The sequence below is a fragment of the Dasypus novemcinctus genome, chromosome 4 (genome assembly GCF_030445035.2).
Source record: "Dasypus novemcinctus isolate mDasNov1 chromosome 4, mDasNov1.1.hap2, whole genome shotgun sequence".
NCBI classification, from domain to species: Eukaryota; Metazoa; Chordata; class Mammalia; order Cingulata; family Dasypodidae; genus Dasypus; species Dasypus novemcinctus.
Window position 1 is genome coordinate 105,792,374 of NC_080676.1, and position 20,441 is coordinate 105,812,814.

Consider the following 20,441-nt stretch of genomic DNA (forward strand, 5'->3'; position numbering starts at 1 on the left):
AGACCTGGTGGTAGGTGGTGGATTCTTAAACCTTACACCAAAAGCATGAGCAACAAAAGAAAACATGGATAAATGGGACCTCATCAGACTTAAACATTTCTGTGATTCAATGTACTTCATCAAGAACGTGAAAAGTCAGCCCAGTTGATGGGAGAAAATATTTGAAAACAACTTATCTTGTAAGGGTTTGATTTCCATTCTACATAAAGAGATTATGCAACTCAACAGTAAAAGAGCAAGCAATCCAATTTAAAAATGGGCAAAAGATTTAAATAGACATTTTTCCAAAGAGGAAATACAAATGACCAAAATCACATGAAAAAATGTTCCATATCACTAGCTATTAGGGAAATGCAAATTAAAACAACAGTGAGATATCATCTAATAACACACAGAATGGCCATTATTAAAAAACAGACAACAATAAGTGCTAGAGAGGATATGGAGAAATAGGAATACTCCTTCACTATTGGTGGGAGTGTAAAATAATGCAGGCTCTGTGGAAGACAGTTTGGTGGTTCCTCAGAAAGCTAAATATAGAACTGTGATATGATCCAGCAATTCCTCTACTAGGAATATATCCAGAAGAACTAAAAATTATGACACAAACAGACATCTGTACACCAATGTTGATAGTGGCATGCGGCGGCTTGCTCAGTCGGTAGAGGTGGGGTCTGGCTGCGGACGAGGGGTCGGTCCAGCTCTGGACGAGGGGTCGGTCCCGCTTGGGACGAGGGGTTGGTCCCACTTGGGACGAGGGGTCAGTCCGGCAGCAGACGAGGGATCGGTCTCACAAGGGGTTGCGCGGTTTAGCTGACGGGGTCGCCCGGCGAAGCCGGCGACGAAGGGGTCACCCGGAGAAGCAGGCGACGAACTGGGGACAAGGGAGGCCAGGCCCTTGTCGGGGGCTCTCAGGACTGGAGGGCACACGGCAGAAGAACTACCGTGGAGACAAGGTAAACACGCAAGTCCACTTTACTGAGGGAGAGGCAACAGTTTTATAGGGGCTGGGGAAGGCTGATTGGTCGAAGCCACGCCCTGTTCTGATTGGTTGCAGGCGAAAGGTCAGTGGGCAGTACTGGACGGGGGAGGGGTGGTGATTAGGGATTGGCTGTCGCTGTTGCTGGGGGAAGGGGCAGGGTTTAGGGATTGGTGGCTGCTGTTGCTGGGGTGGAGGGCAGACTTGAGTTTCCCGCCCATGCCTGGCTGTTGCTGCTGTCAGGGGAGGGGAAAAGGGCAGACTGGAATTTTCCGCCCTGCGCCTGCGCAGGGAGAAAGAAGAAGAAGGGTGCCGCCCCACAGGCATCGTGTGGCGCCATCCGGGAGGAGGGGCGGCCGCGGAAGCATGGCTGCCGAGAAGGGGAGACCCGAGGGCACTCTGCGCCCATGCCGAGCTTCCTTCAGGGGTGGTGGTGGGCCCGACCAACCACCCTAGTATGGGGGCAGCGGCTTGGAATTAGGCCTACTGCGGCCGCTCCCCTGCCAGGCCAGCAAACCACACTTCAGCCCGAGGGGTGACCACAGTGGCATTGTTAACAACTGCCAAAAGATGGAAACAATCCAAGTGTCCATCCGCCAATGAATGGATAAAAAAATGTGGTAAATATGTACAATGGAATACTATGCTGCAATAAGAAGAAATGAATTTGAGACATATATGATAACATGGTTGAGTCTTGAAGACATTATACTAAGTGAAGTAAGCCAGACACAAAGGACAAATACCGCATTGTCTCATTAATATGAACTAAATAAAAATAATAAACACATGGAATTAAAACCTAGAGTATAGGTGATAAGGAGTTAAGAGGAGGTTTGAGAAGAACTATGGATGCTTAATGTATGTAGAAGTTTTAATTAACTTGACTGTAAAAGTGTGGAGATGAATAGAGTTGATAGTAACACATTATAGTCAGTAACAACTGGTTTATAAATGGGATTGTGACCAGAAAAGGTAGTCTGGGGAAGTAAATGTCAGTAGAAAGCAAGCTAAAGAATAATCTAGGGATTGAATAACACAGTGAACACAGAGGCAGTTGAGTATTGTGGTTAGGGGTATAAATGCAAGAGAGTTCTTCTGTTAGCTAGAGTAGATGTACATCACTATTGCAAGATGATGGGAATATGGAGAAACATGGGAAAACTACAACTGGTGTGACCTACAGACTACAGTTAACAGCAATACTATAATATTCTTGCATAAATGTCAAGCTATACTTGGATGTGCATGGAAAAAATGTGCCAAATGTATGCTATGGACCATGATTGGTTGTAATAGTCTGATGATATTATCTCATAATCTGTAACAAATGTTCCACCAGGGTGTGGAGTTGTATGAGAAATCTACACATCTGTATGATTACTTTGCAAGTTCACTATCTGTAACAAAAATACTTTAAAAAAATACTATGGGTTGGGGAAAAATACACCAAATGTAAGATGAGGAATATAGTTGGTAGTAATATTTTGACAATGCTCTTGCATAGTTTATAATAAATGTTTCACACCAATGCAAAGAGTTGATGGAGAGGTAATGTATGAGACCCCTGTGTGATGTTATTTATGTTTATTTTGTTGTTTGCAATCTTTGCTACACATTTGTTTATGTGTGTTCATGTATGAATGATATACTTCAATTAAAAAAACTGCAAAAAAAGAGAACAGTAGATAGAATTAAAAAACTAAATGTTCCATGATAATAGCAGTAAAATTGACAACTCCTAAGTAAACTGATGAACTAAAAAAGGAGACAAAAAAAGTAAAGAAATGAGAAGGGGGCATTAATTTTGACCATACAGAAATAAAATACTCTGTAAGAGGATATTATGGACAACTTCATGCAAACCGTTAAGAAGTACACATGAAATGGACATATTTCCAGAAACAGACATACTGCATACCCTGACTCAAAAAGAAATAGAAGACCTCAAGAAATCAATAACTAGTAAAGAGATATATTCTAAATGAAAAATTTCCCAACAGAGAAACTCTCAGGCTGGATAGCTTCAAAAGAGAATTTTATGAAACATTTTAAAAATTAACACCTATCATTCAAAAACTTCCAAAATATTGAAAAGGAGGAAACACTACCTAATTCATCTGTGAAGCCAACATCACTCTCATACCAAAACCAGATAACAATATCAAAAGAAAAGAAAACTACAGACCAACATCTCTTGTGAATATAGATGTAAAAATCCTGAACAAAATAGTAGCAAACCAGAACCAATAGCACTTCAAAAGAATTATACATCATAGTCAAGTGGGATTTATCCCAGGTATTCAGAAATGGTTCAACACAAGAAAATTAATTAATACACCACATTAACAGAATGAATGGGGAGGGGGAAGCAAACATGATCATTTCAGTTAATGTAGAAAGTCCTTTGAGGAAATTCATCATTCTTTCTTGAGAAAAACACTCAGAAATAGGAATAGAAGGAAACATCCTCAGCAAGGTAAAGGGCATATATCAAAAATTCATTGCTAACATCCTCCTTAATGGTGAAACATGGGAAGCTTTCTCTCTAAGATCCAGAACAAGACAAGCATCAATACTATCAATAATTTTACTCAACATTGTACGAGAAGTTCTTGCCAGAATAATGACGCAAGAAATTTATATATGTCATCCAAATTGGAAAGGAAGAAGTAAAACTTTCCCTATGTACAGATGATTAGATCCTATATACAGAAAAATCCTGAAAAATTCACCACATAACTACTAGACCTAAGAAATGAATTTACCAAAGTGGTGGGGTACAATATCAAAACCCCAACCATAGTGTTTGTATACTTTAGTAATGAAAAAGTGGAAAAAGACATGAAGAAAAATAATTCATTTACTATAGCAACTAAAAGAATAAATAAATCTAACCAAGGATGTAAAGGCATATACACAGAGAACTGCAAAATATTGCTGAAAGAAATTTTAAAAGAAATAAATAAATGAAAAGACAATCAATGTTCATGGATTGTAAGTTGACATAGTGTTAAGATGTCAGTTTTATCCAAAGTGGTGTAGAAAGTCCATGCATTCTCCGTCAAAATTATACGTCTTCTTTGCAAAAATAGAAAAGTCGATCATTCAATTTACATGGAAATGTACAAATATAAATATGGATCTAGATGTAGATATATAGATATAGATATAAATGACCCTAAATAGCCAAAGCTATCTTGAAAAAGAATAATAAGATTGGAGGACCCACATTTTCCAATCTTAAAACCTATTACAAAGGCACAGTAATTAAAACAACATGGTTCTGGCACAAGGACAGACATATCGACCAATGGAATAGAATTGAGAGCTCAGAAATCAACTTTCATGTTTATGGCCAACTGAATTTTGACAAGGGTGCAAAGACAACTCAATTGGGAAAGAATAGTTTCTTCAACAAATGATACTAAATAAAATGGGTGTTCACATGCAAAATAATGAAAGTGGACACCTACCTCGTGCCATTTACAAAAATCAACTCAAAATGGATCAGTCTTACATACAAAAACCATAACTACTAAACTAACAGAACAAAATGTAGAGAAGCATCTTAAGCTTGTGATAGGCAATGGATTCTTATACATCCAAAGCATAAGGGACAAAAGAAAAATAGATAAATGGTCTTTATTAAAAAAAGAAATTAGTGCATCAAAGGGCTTTTATCATGAGCAGAAGCAGAGAGCAGAAACATTGGGATAAAATACTGGAAACCACATATCTGATGAAGGGATAATGTTCGGAATGTATAAAGAAATCCTACATCTCAATAACAGTAGACAAATACTGTTGGAATAGCAAACTAAGCCGGCAGATATGCAGTTACAGCCTGCGCCCACCACAGAGACTATGAGGGCAGGTGCTGGGCCAGCGGATCCAGCCTGGGAATAAGAGCCAAGCGGCATCGGGTCCGGGAACTGGCTGCCACTGTTCTCGCCGCCGCACTGGCCCTGTGACTCATCGCTCCAGAGGCGCAGGTGGTGCGCGCCGTGCGCAATCCCCTCATAAAGGAGACCAAAGCTCAAGGCCGGCGGAGTTCAGGAGCGAAGAACAAAGCGTCCTGGTCGGACCTGCTGGTAGTTCCAGGGCTGCAAAGAGCGCGCGGCACCCCGAGCCCCGATTCACGGGTTCGCGTCTCAGCGTAAGGGAGGGTGGACCTCTGCGGGCGAGTCCGCAGTTTGAGCGCGCGCGGAGCTGCAGAAGCGGTGGCGGCAGTGGGCTCCTGGCTGGCGGAGCGGCTGGGGCATGACGTTGCACGGCCCGAGCGCCTGGCTCAGCGTGCTGCTTGGGCTCGTGCTGGGCTTTTTCCTGGCCTTGCGGCTTGTCCTTCCCCGTCCCTGCGAGCTGAAGCGAGCGGCACTCTGCGCTCTGCGAGCTCCACCAGCTGCTGGCCCTCGCCGCGGGTGGTTTCCCAGGCCCTCTTAAGTGAGCAGCGATCGTGCGCTGCGCGCTGCGCAGCTCTAGCTATGGGGCCCGGGCCAAAGGGCGGCCACAGGACAAGAATTTTCTTTGTGGGAGGCATGACTGCCTAGAAAACCCTGCAAACTCATGTAGCGGCCGCCTACAGGACGTGTTCGGAGGCAATTCCTGGGAGAGTTGAATTCTTTTCCAGTTGAGAGCTCAGACAACTCAATACACATCCCCATTGTGTGGCTCCTGGGCATGGAAGACTCCTACCTGCAGAAGAGATCCTTTATGATGATCAAGTACATGCATGATCATGTACTTGCATTTCCCATGACCTGGAAAAGTAGAAATGGTTCATGTGAGGAGATGACGACATTTATAGCAAAAGCGATCGTCTGGAAAGTTTCCTGAGGAGTTTGAGTAGCAATAAGCTCCTCTTTCTTGGGCAGCAGGACTGGACAACTGGAAGAAATGGGGAAACGGGCCCTGGAGCCCAGCAAAAACTACTGCATGGAATGGGGGTGGGGGTGAGGGGTATGATCATGAGCCCGGAGGTGCTTGGAAGAATAGTGCTATACATGGGAAAATGTCTTTAAGAAATGTACCACCTATCAGGATGTGGAGGTGGAAACATGTTTCTAGAGATTTGCAGGGGTGCAGCATGTGTGCTCTCATTCGATAAAGCAGATTTTTACAAGAATTATAAACAGAATAAAAAAATTTACACTAAACATCTCCGTAACAGTAAATTCACTGAGTTATCACATTAAACAGCTACAAAAACCCACCCTACCAGTACCTGCTTCACAGCTATATGCTTAGTTGCAAAATAGCTGAACTTTGTCATTGCACAATACAGCTCCACCTAGACATTGTTCTGATGAGCAAATACGGTAACACTGAGAATTGTAAAGAAGATATGCAGCTGGGAATTCCTCTTATGACATTTCAGCCACCAACTAAAGGAGACTTTAAAATGGGAGTTTCTTACTGGATGTTTGTATTCAGCTGCTCATGGTCGCCTCTCTTGAAGAGTGATGATCTCTGCCCAGAGAAAAGTCTTGGATGACAATTTCATGCAGGTCATGGAAATGATCCACACTAATGCCAAGGCCAGAGGATTTGATTTTAAGGATATGTAGTACAGCTGTCTTGGCATTAGCCCCAGGTGGTAGAATGCATCCTGGATCTGCTGCTTCTTTGTAAAAAGCACAAAGGCAAGAAGATGATGATTCCCCTGAGATGGCATGCATATATAAAGCAGACCTTCAGAAGGATCCAGTTTGTGGAGCAGGAGGAACTGGATACAAGGAAGTGGCCAACAAAATTAACCAAGAATCTGGATCCTTATTCTTTCTCTCAAATTCCCTGTAAAAGCTTGTTTCATTTCAGCTCCTTGGGTCAAAAAATAAGAACAAAGAACCCAAAGATAAAAACTTACATACATTGATTGCTTTGGACTTTTTGATGTGTTTGTGAGATTCATGGTATGATGGTTAGGCTATTGTGTCAACTCAGCCAGGTAATTGTGTCCAGTTGTTTGGTCAAGCAAGCACTGGGCTAACTGTAATACAAAGGCAATTATGGACTTTAGTCATTATTGATTTTACTGCAGTGGTAAATCATAAATAGCTGGTTATAATTACATCAATCAGGGAGATTGCCATCAGCAGTAAGTGACGCTTAACCCAATCAGTTGAATCCCTTAAAAGAGGAAGTGATTCCTCTCATAGAAAGAGAATTCCCAGTTCATCCTTGGACAGCCACCATCTCCCAGAACTTGTCAAGAATCTTCACTGGACTTTCATCAGAGCTCCTGGTTTCAGCCTGCCTGCGGAACCTGGATTTGTGCATGACCACAGAGTGAGAGACTCTGATAAATCTCTTACTATCAACAGATATCCCTTGTCAATTCTGTTTCCCTTGAGAACCCTGGCTAATACACATGGGAAACTTGAAAAACCATGTATTATTCCAAATCATAATGTCCAGCTTGTTTTGCTCTTCTCTTTGGACTCCAGTCCTGACAAGGCTAAGCAAATTCAACTAAGGAGAGATGATCACATTAAGTATTCTAAAGCTGATACAGTGGTACCTCAGTTCTCATCATTAATTGGTTATGGGAGGTGCAAGAAGTACAAGAAACAATGAGTACCAAACAAATTTTTTCCCATAAGGATAAGGTAAATAAGTTTAATGCTTTCTCAGACCAGACAGTACACATTTTTAAAGCATATATAAAAAGATAGGGTTGTATATTATTGCTTCACATGAGAAATAAATGTAAAATTAATAAATACTTATATTAAATAGTATAAAAACTTCACTTTACCAGTACTGAGAAGCATCCATGGCCAAATGGGATGGTGGGAGGAGAGTGGTGAGAGGGAGAGGTTACATAGTATGTTGCTTGAAAGGAGGAGAGTTAACCCCCTCCCCCAGTAGGACATTGGACACTTGCACTTCAGGTGTTCTTTCTCTTTTCTGCCTTTTTTCAACTTGCACCACAGGCGCTGGCACACACTTTGTCACCTACACTAAAAACATATCTAATGAGAACTGCTTCTGTCTTTTCAGAATTCCTTAGATGTGTGAAATTGTTTGGTCTTTCAAAAAATTCACATTTCTGCTTGTCAGAGCTTTGTCTGGATAGTACTTCTGCACATTCTGCACACATGTCTTCTATCAAGGAACTCGGGACATCCTACCTTATCTCCTCCTCATCTGAAGAAATCTCTTCAGCCACCTCTTGTTGCTGCTACTTCTGTAGTTCCTGCAGATCCTCAGTGTTGAGCTCTTCACGATATTCCTCCACTAACTCCTCCACATCAGTAGCACTGACCTCCAGACCCATGGACTGACCTGATAATGCCTTCTCCTTCTTTTGAACATATCCTCTCCCTCAAATTTTTCATTCCACTTTTACTAAACATTAAGAGTTCTTTGACAATTTTGATGTCCAGATGTTTGGGGGGAAAAGTAAAATAAATCTGTCATTATATCAGAAAGTTTGTTTAAAACTCAAAGATCAAATATACCTTAATGATTTTTTAAAAATTTACATTACAGACAATGATGGGTTGCATTTTAATATATATCAATGGAGATCTGTTAATTTGTAAACAGGCTATTGTTCATTTGGAGAAATAAGCAGTGAAAAATGTTTTTCTTTTGTAAAACTATACAAAGGTCTAAAAAGCACATGAAAAAATGCTCAGCATCATTAGCTATTAGACAAATGCAAATCAATCCCACAATGATATACTGTGATGGTTTGAAGATGTATGTACCCCAGGAAATCATGTACCTAAATTTAATCCATCCCTTTGGAGGTAGGGGGATTCCATTGTAAGTAGGGTGTTTTGGTGAGGCTAGTTCTGTTAATGTATGACACACCACAAATAGTATGGGTCTTAATCCTATTACTGGAGACTATTTTAAGTTGAGTGAAATTCAGACATGGAGACAGAAAGGCACAGGAAGGAAGAAGCTTTATCAGTGGATCCTGGAAAAAAAGGAAGGGATTAAGAGGTATAGCCATTTTCTTGCCAAATGACAGAGCAGACAAAGATTGCTTACAGCCAGCAACAGAATACCACAGTCTTCAGTAAGAGAAAAATATTGATATGTCTTGATTTGGTCTTTCTTTTATCATCAAAACTTTAAGCTAATCAATTCTCACTATTTAAGCCAACTCATTCCATGGTATTTGCTTGAACAGCCTAGGAAGCTAAAATAAATACCATTTCACACACACTAGAATGCACTAGTTTTTAAAAAAATGGAAAAATCACAAGTTTAGAAAGGATGTGGACAAGTAGGAACATTCATTGTTGCTGGTAGGAAAGTAAAATGATGCATGTGTGAAAGACTGGCAGTTACTTAGAAAGTTAAATTTAGACTTGCCATATAAATTGGCAATCCCACTTCTAGGTATATACCTCCAAAAAATTAAAAGCAGGAACTTGGATGGATATTTGCATGGCATTTAACATAACTGCCAGAAGACAGATGTAACTCAAGTGTCAATCAACCAATGAATGGATAAACAAAATGTGGTATGTACACACAATGGAATATAATGCAGCCATAAAAAGGAATGAATTTCTGATAATTGCTATAACGTGTTTGATGAACTTTGAAGACATTATGTTGAGTGAAATAAGCTAGACACAGAAGGATAAATATTATATTATCTCTTTGATACAAAATAATTAAAATGAGCTAACTCATAAAGTCAGAATTTAGTATATAGATTATAAGGGGATTGGATATCATAGAGAGTAGAGAGTTAGTGTTCAAATTTTACAGAGTTTCTAATTGGTATGATGGAAGGGTTTCAGTATTGGATAGTATGATAGTAACACAACATTGTGAACATAATAATACTGAATTACTTGAATGTGACTAAGAAGAGAAATGTTAATTTGTATATATGTTACAAAAGTAAATTTTTAAGTCCTTGGGACTGTACAATGCTAATTTTGGATCCTAAGGTAAACCACTGAATATAGGTAAAAGTATAATTATAAAAGTGTGCTTTCACTAGTTGTCACAAATGTTCTACACTAATGCATGCTGTTAACAGTTGTGTGGTATATGGGAAAACTGTATTTTATGCATGATTTTTCTGAAATGATAAAAAATTGCAGAACAATTTCCTTTATGACTATATATTTGCAAAATTCCTAAAAAAATACTAGGATACCAAATTCAAATCATTTAAAACATTTTATATGCCATGAATGAAATAGTATTTATTCCAGGAATTATAATGTGGTTCAACATAAGGCAATATATTTTATACACCACATTAATAGAACTAAAGAAATAATCACATGATCATCTTAAGTTACACAGAAAAGACATTTGACAAAATCTAATTACATGCTAAGTTTAAAACACTCAGACAAGGGCACTTCAACATGATTGAATCCATTCATTAATTTTTTTAAAAAAGACAGTGAACATAATGTTTTATATTAGAAGACTAAAAGTGTTCCTCCTAAATCAGAAAAAAAGACAAGAAAGTCCTATTTCTTCTTGTTTAAATAATAGAAATTTTAGGCAGTCCATTGTAAAATAAAAAGTCATCTAAATTGGGAAAGAAGTGAAATTATCTCCACTTACAGGTGACATGATCTTTTATATAAGAAATACCCAAAGAATCTACAGGAAGTCTCTTAGTGCTGATCAAAAAAATCAGCTAAATTTCCAGAAACAAAATAAGTCCACAATTTAAAAATGAGGAAAAGATAGGAACAGACACTAGCAGTTTGATATTGTTAATAATTTCCAAAAATAGATATTGGATTATGTTTGTAAACTGGACTGTTCCTTAGGGCATATTAGATTGTATTGAATTCAGAGGTTTCACTTTTACTTAATTGGATAATGATTAGGGCTTTGATTGACCACATCAGTAGGACATTGGGTCCCTTCACCTTGGTAGGTGGGGAATCACAGAGGAAATGACATGGCAGAGGAGAGAGTAAGAGTTTGGATGCTGGAGCTCCAGGAAGTAGATACACAGGGAAAAAACACAGAGAAAAAGAGACAGTTCATTGGACAGGATCCTGTGGCCCCAAGAAGAGAGATAAGCCAATCACCTGAAAGTTTGTTTCTTCAGAGACCAGAGCCATGAGCAGTGAGCCCAGAGAGATATGATCCCTAGGAGAGAAATGAGACTTATACCAGCCTACAGCTTATATTGGAAGATGCTGGGACCATGGAGCCTTAGGAGGCAGGGGAAGGCTGAACCCTCACAGAGATGGGCAACCATCTTGGAAGAGCAAATGACAACAGACTTTGGTGAGGGAAGTAACTTACTCATTATGGCCTCATGACTGTAAGCTTCTACCCTAAATTAATATCCTTTGTAAAAACCAACCAATTTCTGGTATTTTGCATCAGCACCCCTTTGACTGACTAATATAGAATTCTTAACCAAAGAAAATATACAGACAGCAAGTGAGCATATCATGACATAAAATGCAAATTTTAAGTATTTAGAAAGAGTGATGGTTTACTTCTAAAGGAGAAAAATTGCAAATTGGTAAATGATCAATGCTAGACAAAATTGTTCCACTTTCTCCCAAGAACGAGTCAGCTTACATGGTAAATAGAATGAGGCTACACAAAGAAAAGCATGACTTTCAATGGTAAATATAATGAGGGTGGCAACTGTGGGCATATATATTATTTGTATGATGGAGAGAGAAAAAGGCAAATTGTTAACATTGTTGAAACATGGTAAAAATATATATAGTTATTAATAGCAAAATTCTATAAACTTTTCTGTACATTTATGATATTTAAAAAAGTTCGAGGAAAAAGGTCATTGATCAACATCTCTCTTTAATTTTTGCCCCATATATTGGACATAACACTTTGGCTTCATGAAAGAAATTTATTACCATGCTATTTTTCTTTCTGATGCTATGCATATAATCGCTTAGTGTTTAAGAAAATAGATTTTTAAACTGGGTGCTCTCGGTTGACCCCCGAGTTCCATTTCATTATTTCTCTGTACACAAAGAAGACATCTATGTTCCTTGTTTGTTTTTGTTTTTTATGGGGTTATTGGAAAGTAAAATATGATAATAAATTTAAAAGCCTCAACATATATGCTATAATGTCAATGTAGAAACAACTGAAAAGTTATGTGTAACATATAAGATGTTGAGGATTAATTTAAAATAAAATAGAACAAATATTCAAGAGATAATGAGCTATAAATGTATTAGATGATGTAGCAGTTTGATATAGTTATGATAACCAAAAAAAAAAAAAAAAGATATTGGATTATGTCTCTAAACTGGTATGTACTTGGGCATGATCATGTTATGATTAGGGCTTTGGTTGGGACATATCAGTAGGGCATTGAGTCCCTGCCCCTTGGTGGGTGGGGACTCACAGATAAAAGCCATGGCAAAGGACAGAGTTGGACCTTTATGATGAGGGAGAGTTTTTGATGTTGGAGTTTGATGCTGAAGCCTTAAGCTGGAGCCCCAGGAAGTAAGCACACAGAGGAAAGAGAAACAAGCCCCAGGAAAAAAGGACCTGAGCCAGGGGAAGACCACAGAGAAATAGAATTGGCTTCTTAGACATGGCAGAAAACCCAGGGAGAAAGACAGAGCCATTCACCTGATAGTCTATAGCTGACTTTGTGGAGAGAGGCAAAGTCTAGAGAGCTTCATAGTCTACTGCTGACCTTGTGGAGAAAACAGAGACACTGAACCCAGAGGAACCCAAGAAGCCTAAATCCTCACAGACTTTCGCAGCCATCTTGCTTCAAGATGTGGAAATAGACTTTGGTGAGGGAAGTAACTTATGCTTTTTGGCTTGGTAACTGTAAGCTCCTACCCCAAATAAACACCCTTTATAAGAGCTAACAGGCTTCTGCTATTTTGCATCAGCACCCCTTTGACTGACAAATACAGATGATATTCATTCAGTTGCAAATAAAACACATTTCCAGACAAGTATAAATGGTAGGAAAACCTACTAGTTTACAAAACCAGGAGGGATATTTTACTAAAGTACATTTCATACTGTTTCTCAGTAGTTCCCTCAGTTATATCCTCCATTATGTGTTGACATCATACTCAGACTGGATTTACCTTTGATTGCCAAATGGATAAAGGCCATGCCAGAGTTCATATCCACATTCAATGTATTCGAAGAGATAGGGACAAACTTTTTTGTGGACTTCTTTCAAAATAAAGGAAACATTTATTGTAAGCTTTCAGAAAATCACATTTATCTCTCATTGGATTTTAAAATTTGCATACTTATCCCTCAACAACTCTCTTTTTCATTGTTGATATGTGTTGGGGGAAGGAATGGAGAAATATGCAAACAAAATCATGGTGCCTTAGAAAGGGGAAGGGGGACCAATGGATGTAAGTCTTACAACTAATAATGCTCACCAAACTGAGGATGGAAACAGAGGTACAACATCCATCTAATCAGAAATTCTCAAAGTTTTTTTTTTTGGTATTTGGCCTACTTTATGTTCTTAAAAATAATTTAGAGCCTATTGAAAAGTTTGTTTATGGTATTTTATCTATTTTCATTACCTATATTAGAAATTAAAAGAGGAACTGAAAATATTTATTTATTCATTCAAAAATAAAAATAACTACTGTATTACATATTATCTTAAATAACCTTTAAAATTTAATTGAAGGTGGTGATAGATGATTGGAGAGTCACTTGCCTGTATTTTTCACTTTCCAAAAAAAACTGTAAATGAACAAAGTAAAACAAAATGCAAAGAAATAAGATCTGAATATTCAAACACTTAGGAAAGAACATAGAAGAAACCTTTCTTCACTGATTTTTTAAATACATATTTTTTTGTCCTGCATAATTCCAGACTTTCCATATACCACCCAGTTGTTAACTGTTTATTTTTTGTGTGGTAGATTTGTTACAACTGATGAAAGCACATTTTCAAAATTGTACTATTATCTATAGTCCATGATTTAACTTGGGGTTCACTTTTTATTGCTTGAGGTTTTAATTACTTTTTAATTTGAGAAGTTGTGAGTTAAAATAAACATTTATATTATAGGAGATTTCCATGCATTGCCCCATCACTGACATCTTACATTTGACATATTTGTTACAAGTGATGAAAGAATATATTCATATCACTGCTATCTATAGTCCCTAGTTTACATTTGGCATATTTTTCTCAAGAACCATACTATTAGTAACACCATGTTTTAGGATTATATTTTTGTTGTCATTCATGAGTGAGTGCTCTCATATTTATATTGCTAACAGCAGTCCATAATTCACCATGGGGTTCACTGTGTTAAACAGTCCCATTTTGTACAATCCACCCAAAGTGTACACTCAGTGTGTCTCACTTCTTCATATAGTTGTGCTGTTATCTGCTCAGTCTATTTCAGAATGTTTTCATTATCCCAAAAGGAAAAATACATCCCCCTTTTTACCCCCTCATTACTGACCCTTAGCATTAATATAGTATCTTCTTTGCTGTAAAACTATTACAATATTACTCTTACTTATAGTCTATATTTTACATTAGTTAATTTTCCCTATGTATCTCCATATTCTTAACACCTTGTAATAGAGGAACATTCTTGTATGTGTACTACTAGCAATCATCTTCCACCACTGAAATCACTATGCTATACAGTGTTTTTCCTATTTTTGTTGCTGTACTCAATTTATTTATTTCTGCTCTATCTTTGTCATTTATGCTCCATATATTTGTGAGTTTTCCCTTTTATTCTGTCTGTTATTTATTTCCAGCTTCATTCCATTATGATCAGGGAAAGTGTTTTTATTATTTCAATCTTTTTAAATGTATTGAGACCTGTCTTGTGACCTATTGCATGGTTTATCCTAGAGAAGACTCCATGAACACTTGAGAAAAATTATATCCTAGAGATTTGTGGTGTAATGCTTTATAAATATCTGTTAGATTTGCTTCATTTCTCATATTGTTTAAGCTCTAAGCTTCCTTATTCACCCTCTGTCTGTATGTTCTATCCAATGCTGAGGATGGTGTGTTGAAGTCTCTAAAACTTATTATAAAGATATCTATTTCTCTCTTCAGTTTTGCCAGTGTGTATCTCATGTATTTGGGGCACCTATGTTAGATGAGTAAATATTTATGATTGTTATTTCTTCTTGATGAATTATCCATTTAATGAATATATAATGACTTTTTTCTTCTCTTAACAATTTTGCATGTAAAATCTATTTTGCCCCATATTAGTCTTACTACTCCAGATGTCTTTTGGTTACTGTTTGTGTGGACTATCTTTTTCCATCCTTTTATTTACAGGCTGGTTTTTTCCTTGCATCTAAGGTGAGTATCTTATGGACACCTTGCAGATGATTAATTTTTTTTTTAATCCATTCTCTCAGTCTATGTCTTTTGAGTGGGGATTCAACCCATTAAAATTAAATGTCATTACTTTAAGACATAATTTGCATCATTCTTTTTATCCTTTGTCTTTCCATTGTCATATCTCACTACTGTTTCTCTTTTTATACTTTCAGTTACTCTTACTAATCATCTTCATTTCTACAAGTCTCTTGTCCTTGTATCCTCCTTTCAGTCTTCAGAACTCTTTTTAATATTTCTTATAAATCTGGACATTTGATAACAAAGTCAGTTTTGTTTTGGTTTTGGTCTGTGGAAACTTTAAGTTCACCTTATTTTTGAAGGACCTGTTTTCCAGATAAAGACTTCTTGCATGACAGCTTTTCTCTTTCAGAATGTTAAGTACACCATATCACTGCCTTCTTACCTCCATGGTTTCTGGTGAGAAACCAGCCCTTAGTCTCATTCAGCTTTTCTTTTATGAGATGCATTGCTTTTCTCTTGCTGTTTTCACAATCTTCTCTTTACCTCTGGTGTTTGTCATTCTGAATAGGTGTCTCAGAGTAAGAGTAGGTCTATTTTGATTTATTCTGTTTGGAGTACATTGTCCTTCTTGGTCTTTCATATGGGATAGAAAGTTTTTGGTCATTATTTCCTCAATATTTTTTTCCGCCTGTTTTCTATTCTCTTCCCCTCTCTGACACCTTTAACACATATGATTTTGTGTTTCACATTGTCATTAAATTCCTTGAGACCCTGTGACTTTTTTTTTCCATTCTTTTCTATTTCTGTTCTCTATTTCTGTTTTCTATTTCTGTTTTCAAGTTCATATTCTCTGATCTCCTATTCACTAATTCTGTTCTCTACACTTCAAATCTGATTTCATATATCTGTAATGTATTTTAGTCTCATGCTTTGTGTTTTTCATCACCATAAACTCTGTTACTTTTCTTCACAGGCTTTTGAATTTTTCTTTATGCTCACCCAGTGCCTTAATATCCTTTATTTCTTTAGCCATATTTTCCTTCAGCTGCTTGAATTGACTTAAGAGATTTGTGTTATTATTATAGATTGGTTGTTTTAAATTCTGTGTCTCATCAGGATTTTTTATTTTATCTTTTGGCTGTGGCATATCTTCCTGTTTCTTACTACAGCTTCTAAGTTTTTCCTAATGTCTAGGCATCTTATTATGTTGGCGACTTTACTGTGATGGTCAATTTCTCTTTCTAGAGGTTCTGTTTCATGGCTGTTTGATATTTGGTTCAACTTACTCTAAATCTTTAAGATTATCAAACCAGGGCCAGAAATTCGCTAATGGTGCTCCAAACAGATCCTAGCATGGCTGAATATGAGAGCCACCAAATGGTGTTTTACTTTTTTCAGTTTCCCTACCTGCCAGCAGATACTGCTCTTCTGCAAACTTTTGCACAGAAGTGTCTCTTTCACTCTCCACTGGCTCGTGGTTCTGGTCTGGTCAGAGCCAAAATTCAAAATGGGTTCCACTGACCAAATTCACTGAAGAAGAAACACTCTCCACCTCTTCCACACATTCCCTCTTCCCAGGAAGTATGATTTCAATTCTCTTCTCAATTGGCTGCAGTGTGCCATGGGTTTTAACCAATATGTTCAACTTGATTTTGATGGATAAATGTCAGCCATGGTGACTAGTAATTAATGGCTTTCTCTTTGACCGCTTCATATCTCTCTCCCTCTCCCTTCCAGATGATGCTTAGCAATCTTTTAGTCTGCAGACACCCAAGGTAACTCCCTCCAACAGATTTTCTACCTTCCTCTGTTGTTTTAGTAGGAGGGTTGAGATTTACCACCCTACTCTGATGCCATATTCCCAGAAATCTATTGTTTGATTTTTTAAATTATTCTTATCATATTTGGGTTTACGTCTAGACAATATTTTTCTTTGATCCTTGAACTAATATTGTTTATTTTAATTACTGTATATTTATCACATTTTAATTTCTCATATTTAAATCAGTCTCTTTCAATATTTTCCTGGCTTATCTACCTGACAGATATTAGAATTGTTAACCTAGTTCTTCATAAACTACCTCTGATATTTTTGTGTAATTACATCAAACCTCAAGTTATGATAAATATCAGAATAGCAGTAGATAATTATTTTAGATCATTAAACAAAATGTTGTCCAAGAATGGTTTAATAATTAAAGGCGAAAATTAGAACTATCTGAAAATATGAATGAATATTTTTCCTTCTTTAATATGTGTTTATATCTATGTATGCCTTTTCTTTCAATGTCTTCTTCAGGGTCAGTTTTCTTCATATATTACATGAATTGTAATGGTTAATCTCATTGATTATAGTATTTATTTCCCATCAAATGCCAGATCACATATCTAAAATTGCAATTATATTACTCTCCTGAGAGGAAGACTTCAATGTTTGAGGATTCTAACGTACAATAAGATTTCTTAAGGTTCTTTAAGATTTTAAGTAACCTATTCTACTACTGTCCTTTTTTCTCACATTTGCCAACTACTCCCAGCTTTGCCAGCTTTCTCACCCATTGTGCTGTTTCCTGATCCAACAACCCCAAGGGCCAAACTCATTACCATAAACTTGGTTCTGGAGCTCAAGTTATTATTTCCATTTTATCCCAAATAGCAAAATGTCTCCATTTTTTAAGGAATATTTACTCCTAATTCCACTATTACTAAATACCCCAGATTACTGATCTTCATTGTCTCAACTCCCAAGGATGTGAGATATATCAGAACAATCTAAGATTATGTATATATAATCTGCCCTTCTTCTTATTCATATGTTTTTTAATATATTTCTTATATTATGGACATTTTGAGATGAATTCTGTTTTAAGCTACTGTGAATGTTCTGTAAAATGATGGAAGAACAACAGTAATGATTCAAATTTCAGCCCTACTCAAGGGTAAACAAGTATAAGTTTTACTGTGGAAAAACATGAAAAATAACATCCAATTTATGCATAGGCAATATATGTAAAATTCTAGTTTAAGAACTAGGAGATAGTATGGACTGTGTAAGTTATATTTTGTTTCATTTTGCACTTTTAAGTGGTCTTTAAATTTTTTTGTACAGATACTTGCACAGTAACTTCCCTCTTTATGCTAATGATATGAATATAATGATTTATACTGTGAACAGTGCAGGTTGATATTCCTAATAAAAAACAAGACAATGACATCAGAGGAACAAAAATTTGAATTAATTGATTTATTCAGGAATTGTAGTGTCATACTTCATGAAGAACTAATTGAAGTACCTGAAAAAATTCAAATCCATAGGGATTTCTGTATGTCACATCATTTTCAACAACAGGTGACAAATCTCCCTTATAAAGATGCTCTATTTCTGACAGCTTGACAAGATATATAACTAAGAGAAAAGATAAAAATGTTCTTAATTTGAGAACACATGTTCTGCATGAATCTATATTCATGAATAATGTCAAAAAGAAAAACAAAACTAAAAACAAAGAGAATCATATTCAAAAGCACAGTTATTATCTGATAGATGATATTGCTTTAGAAGGGATTAATATTTGAGAACAAGGATTTAAGTTTCTAAGAATAGAGATTCCATATTTTTACCAGATCTTTTACATTTATATACTGTGATTTTTTTTTTTAGTATTTGTTGAATTCATTGAACATTGCAATTATTTACACTCTGACAAGATATGTGAACTAAAAAGTAATTATTTAATGTTACTTGATAGACTGAATTAGCTTACATTTTGAAGTACATCTCTGTGGAAATGGTTCTTTCTCAATGTATATATTTATTCAATGATTATCTGAATTTCACATCACCTAAATTTAATGATTTAATATTTGACATACAAACAGCCACTTTACATTTTCACAATATCCCTTGCCTTTGAAAAAATTGTCATGTTAAAATCTGTTTGTTAAAGTGACTGATACTTATTTCAGAATTTTCTGAGATTTAATCTTCATAATTCTTTTTACAGCTCTTATTACTTCCTTATTTCTCAGACTATAAATAAAAGGATTTAACAAAGGAATTACCTGAGTATAAAAAATAGCAACAGCTATATCTTTATCTTCTTCTTTGACTGAACTTGGTTGAATATACACAAAAATTATAGAACCATAGAATATTGAGACAGAGAGAAAGTGGGATGCACATGTTGATAAGGCTTTGCCTCTTCCTTCTTTGGATTTCATTTTAAAAATAGTGAAAAGGATGTAAATATAAGAGATAAGGACTGTGATATTAGTTAAGATTTGAATCGAACCTGCAAAGATGTGTAGCATCAGTTCATTGATGTAGGGGTCAACACAAGAAATACTGAACAATGGAAATAAATCACAATAAAAGTGATTGATATAATAAGATCCACAGAAGGTTAACCTAAACAGAAATCCCACTTGAATCATGGCATGAACATTTCCACCTATGTAAGCCCCTGCAGTTATCTGAACACAGAGTTTCTTTGACATCCTGGTGTGGTATTGCAATGGGCTGCATATTGCCACATACCGGTCATAGGCCATTGCTGCCAGAAGAAAACAGTCCGTAGTTTCAGAAAAGCAGAAAAAATAAAATTGTGCCATGCATTCATAGAGGGAAATCAGTCTGTCTTCTGAAAAGAAGTTCTCTAATATCTTAGGAGTAATAGCAGAGGAACAGCATGAATCCATCAGAGCCAGGTTGCCCAGAAAGATATACATTGGAGTGTGAAGATGATGGTCCATATAGATCAATGCCACCAGACCAAGATTCCCCACCATGGTGACCATATAGATGGCAAAGAAGACTACAAACAGAATAATCTTTTGCTCTGGTTCATCAGTAAATCCTTTGAGCATAAATTCAGTTATCACAGTTTGGTTGTCTTCTGTCATCTCTAACCTCACTATTGAGATAGAAATAATGGAGAAATTAGGTTCTTAGACTTACAATGTCTTAAGTTCCCTTTAAATTTCCTTTTTCATAACAGTCAGAGGAGTTTCTTCAATCATATTCTGTTGTCTTTTGAATGCAGTTTATCAATATTATATGAGATATAACATCTCTTAAAATTTAAGTCTGTGACCTCCAAGAATTTGGCCAAGGTTTTTAGGAATTTTGATAATTACAAGAGAGTTCTTAGAATAGTAGGTTTAGCATATCAATCCATGCAAGTG

General features: G+C 36.6%; 1 protein-coding gene across 1 annotated transcript; it reads right to left on the reverse strand.

Moving 5' to 3' along the window:
* Positions 1-19,214: 19,214 nt before the first annotated feature.
* LOC101445070 (olfactory receptor 5K3-like) lies at positions 19,215-20,159 on the reverse strand. The gene has a single exon (XM_004465947.3). It carries the CDS (start codon positions 20,157-20,159, stop codon positions 19,215-19,217), a length of 945 nt encoding a protein of 314 aa, XP_004466004.1.
* Between the last annotated feature and the right edge of the window lie 282 nt (positions 20,160-20,441).

Excerpts from the sequence above, each read along its gene's own strand:
- LOC101445070 (XM_004465947.3), bottom strand. The coding sequence starts at position 20,159 with ATGACAGAAGACAACCAAACTGTGATAACTGAATTTATGCTCAAAGGA.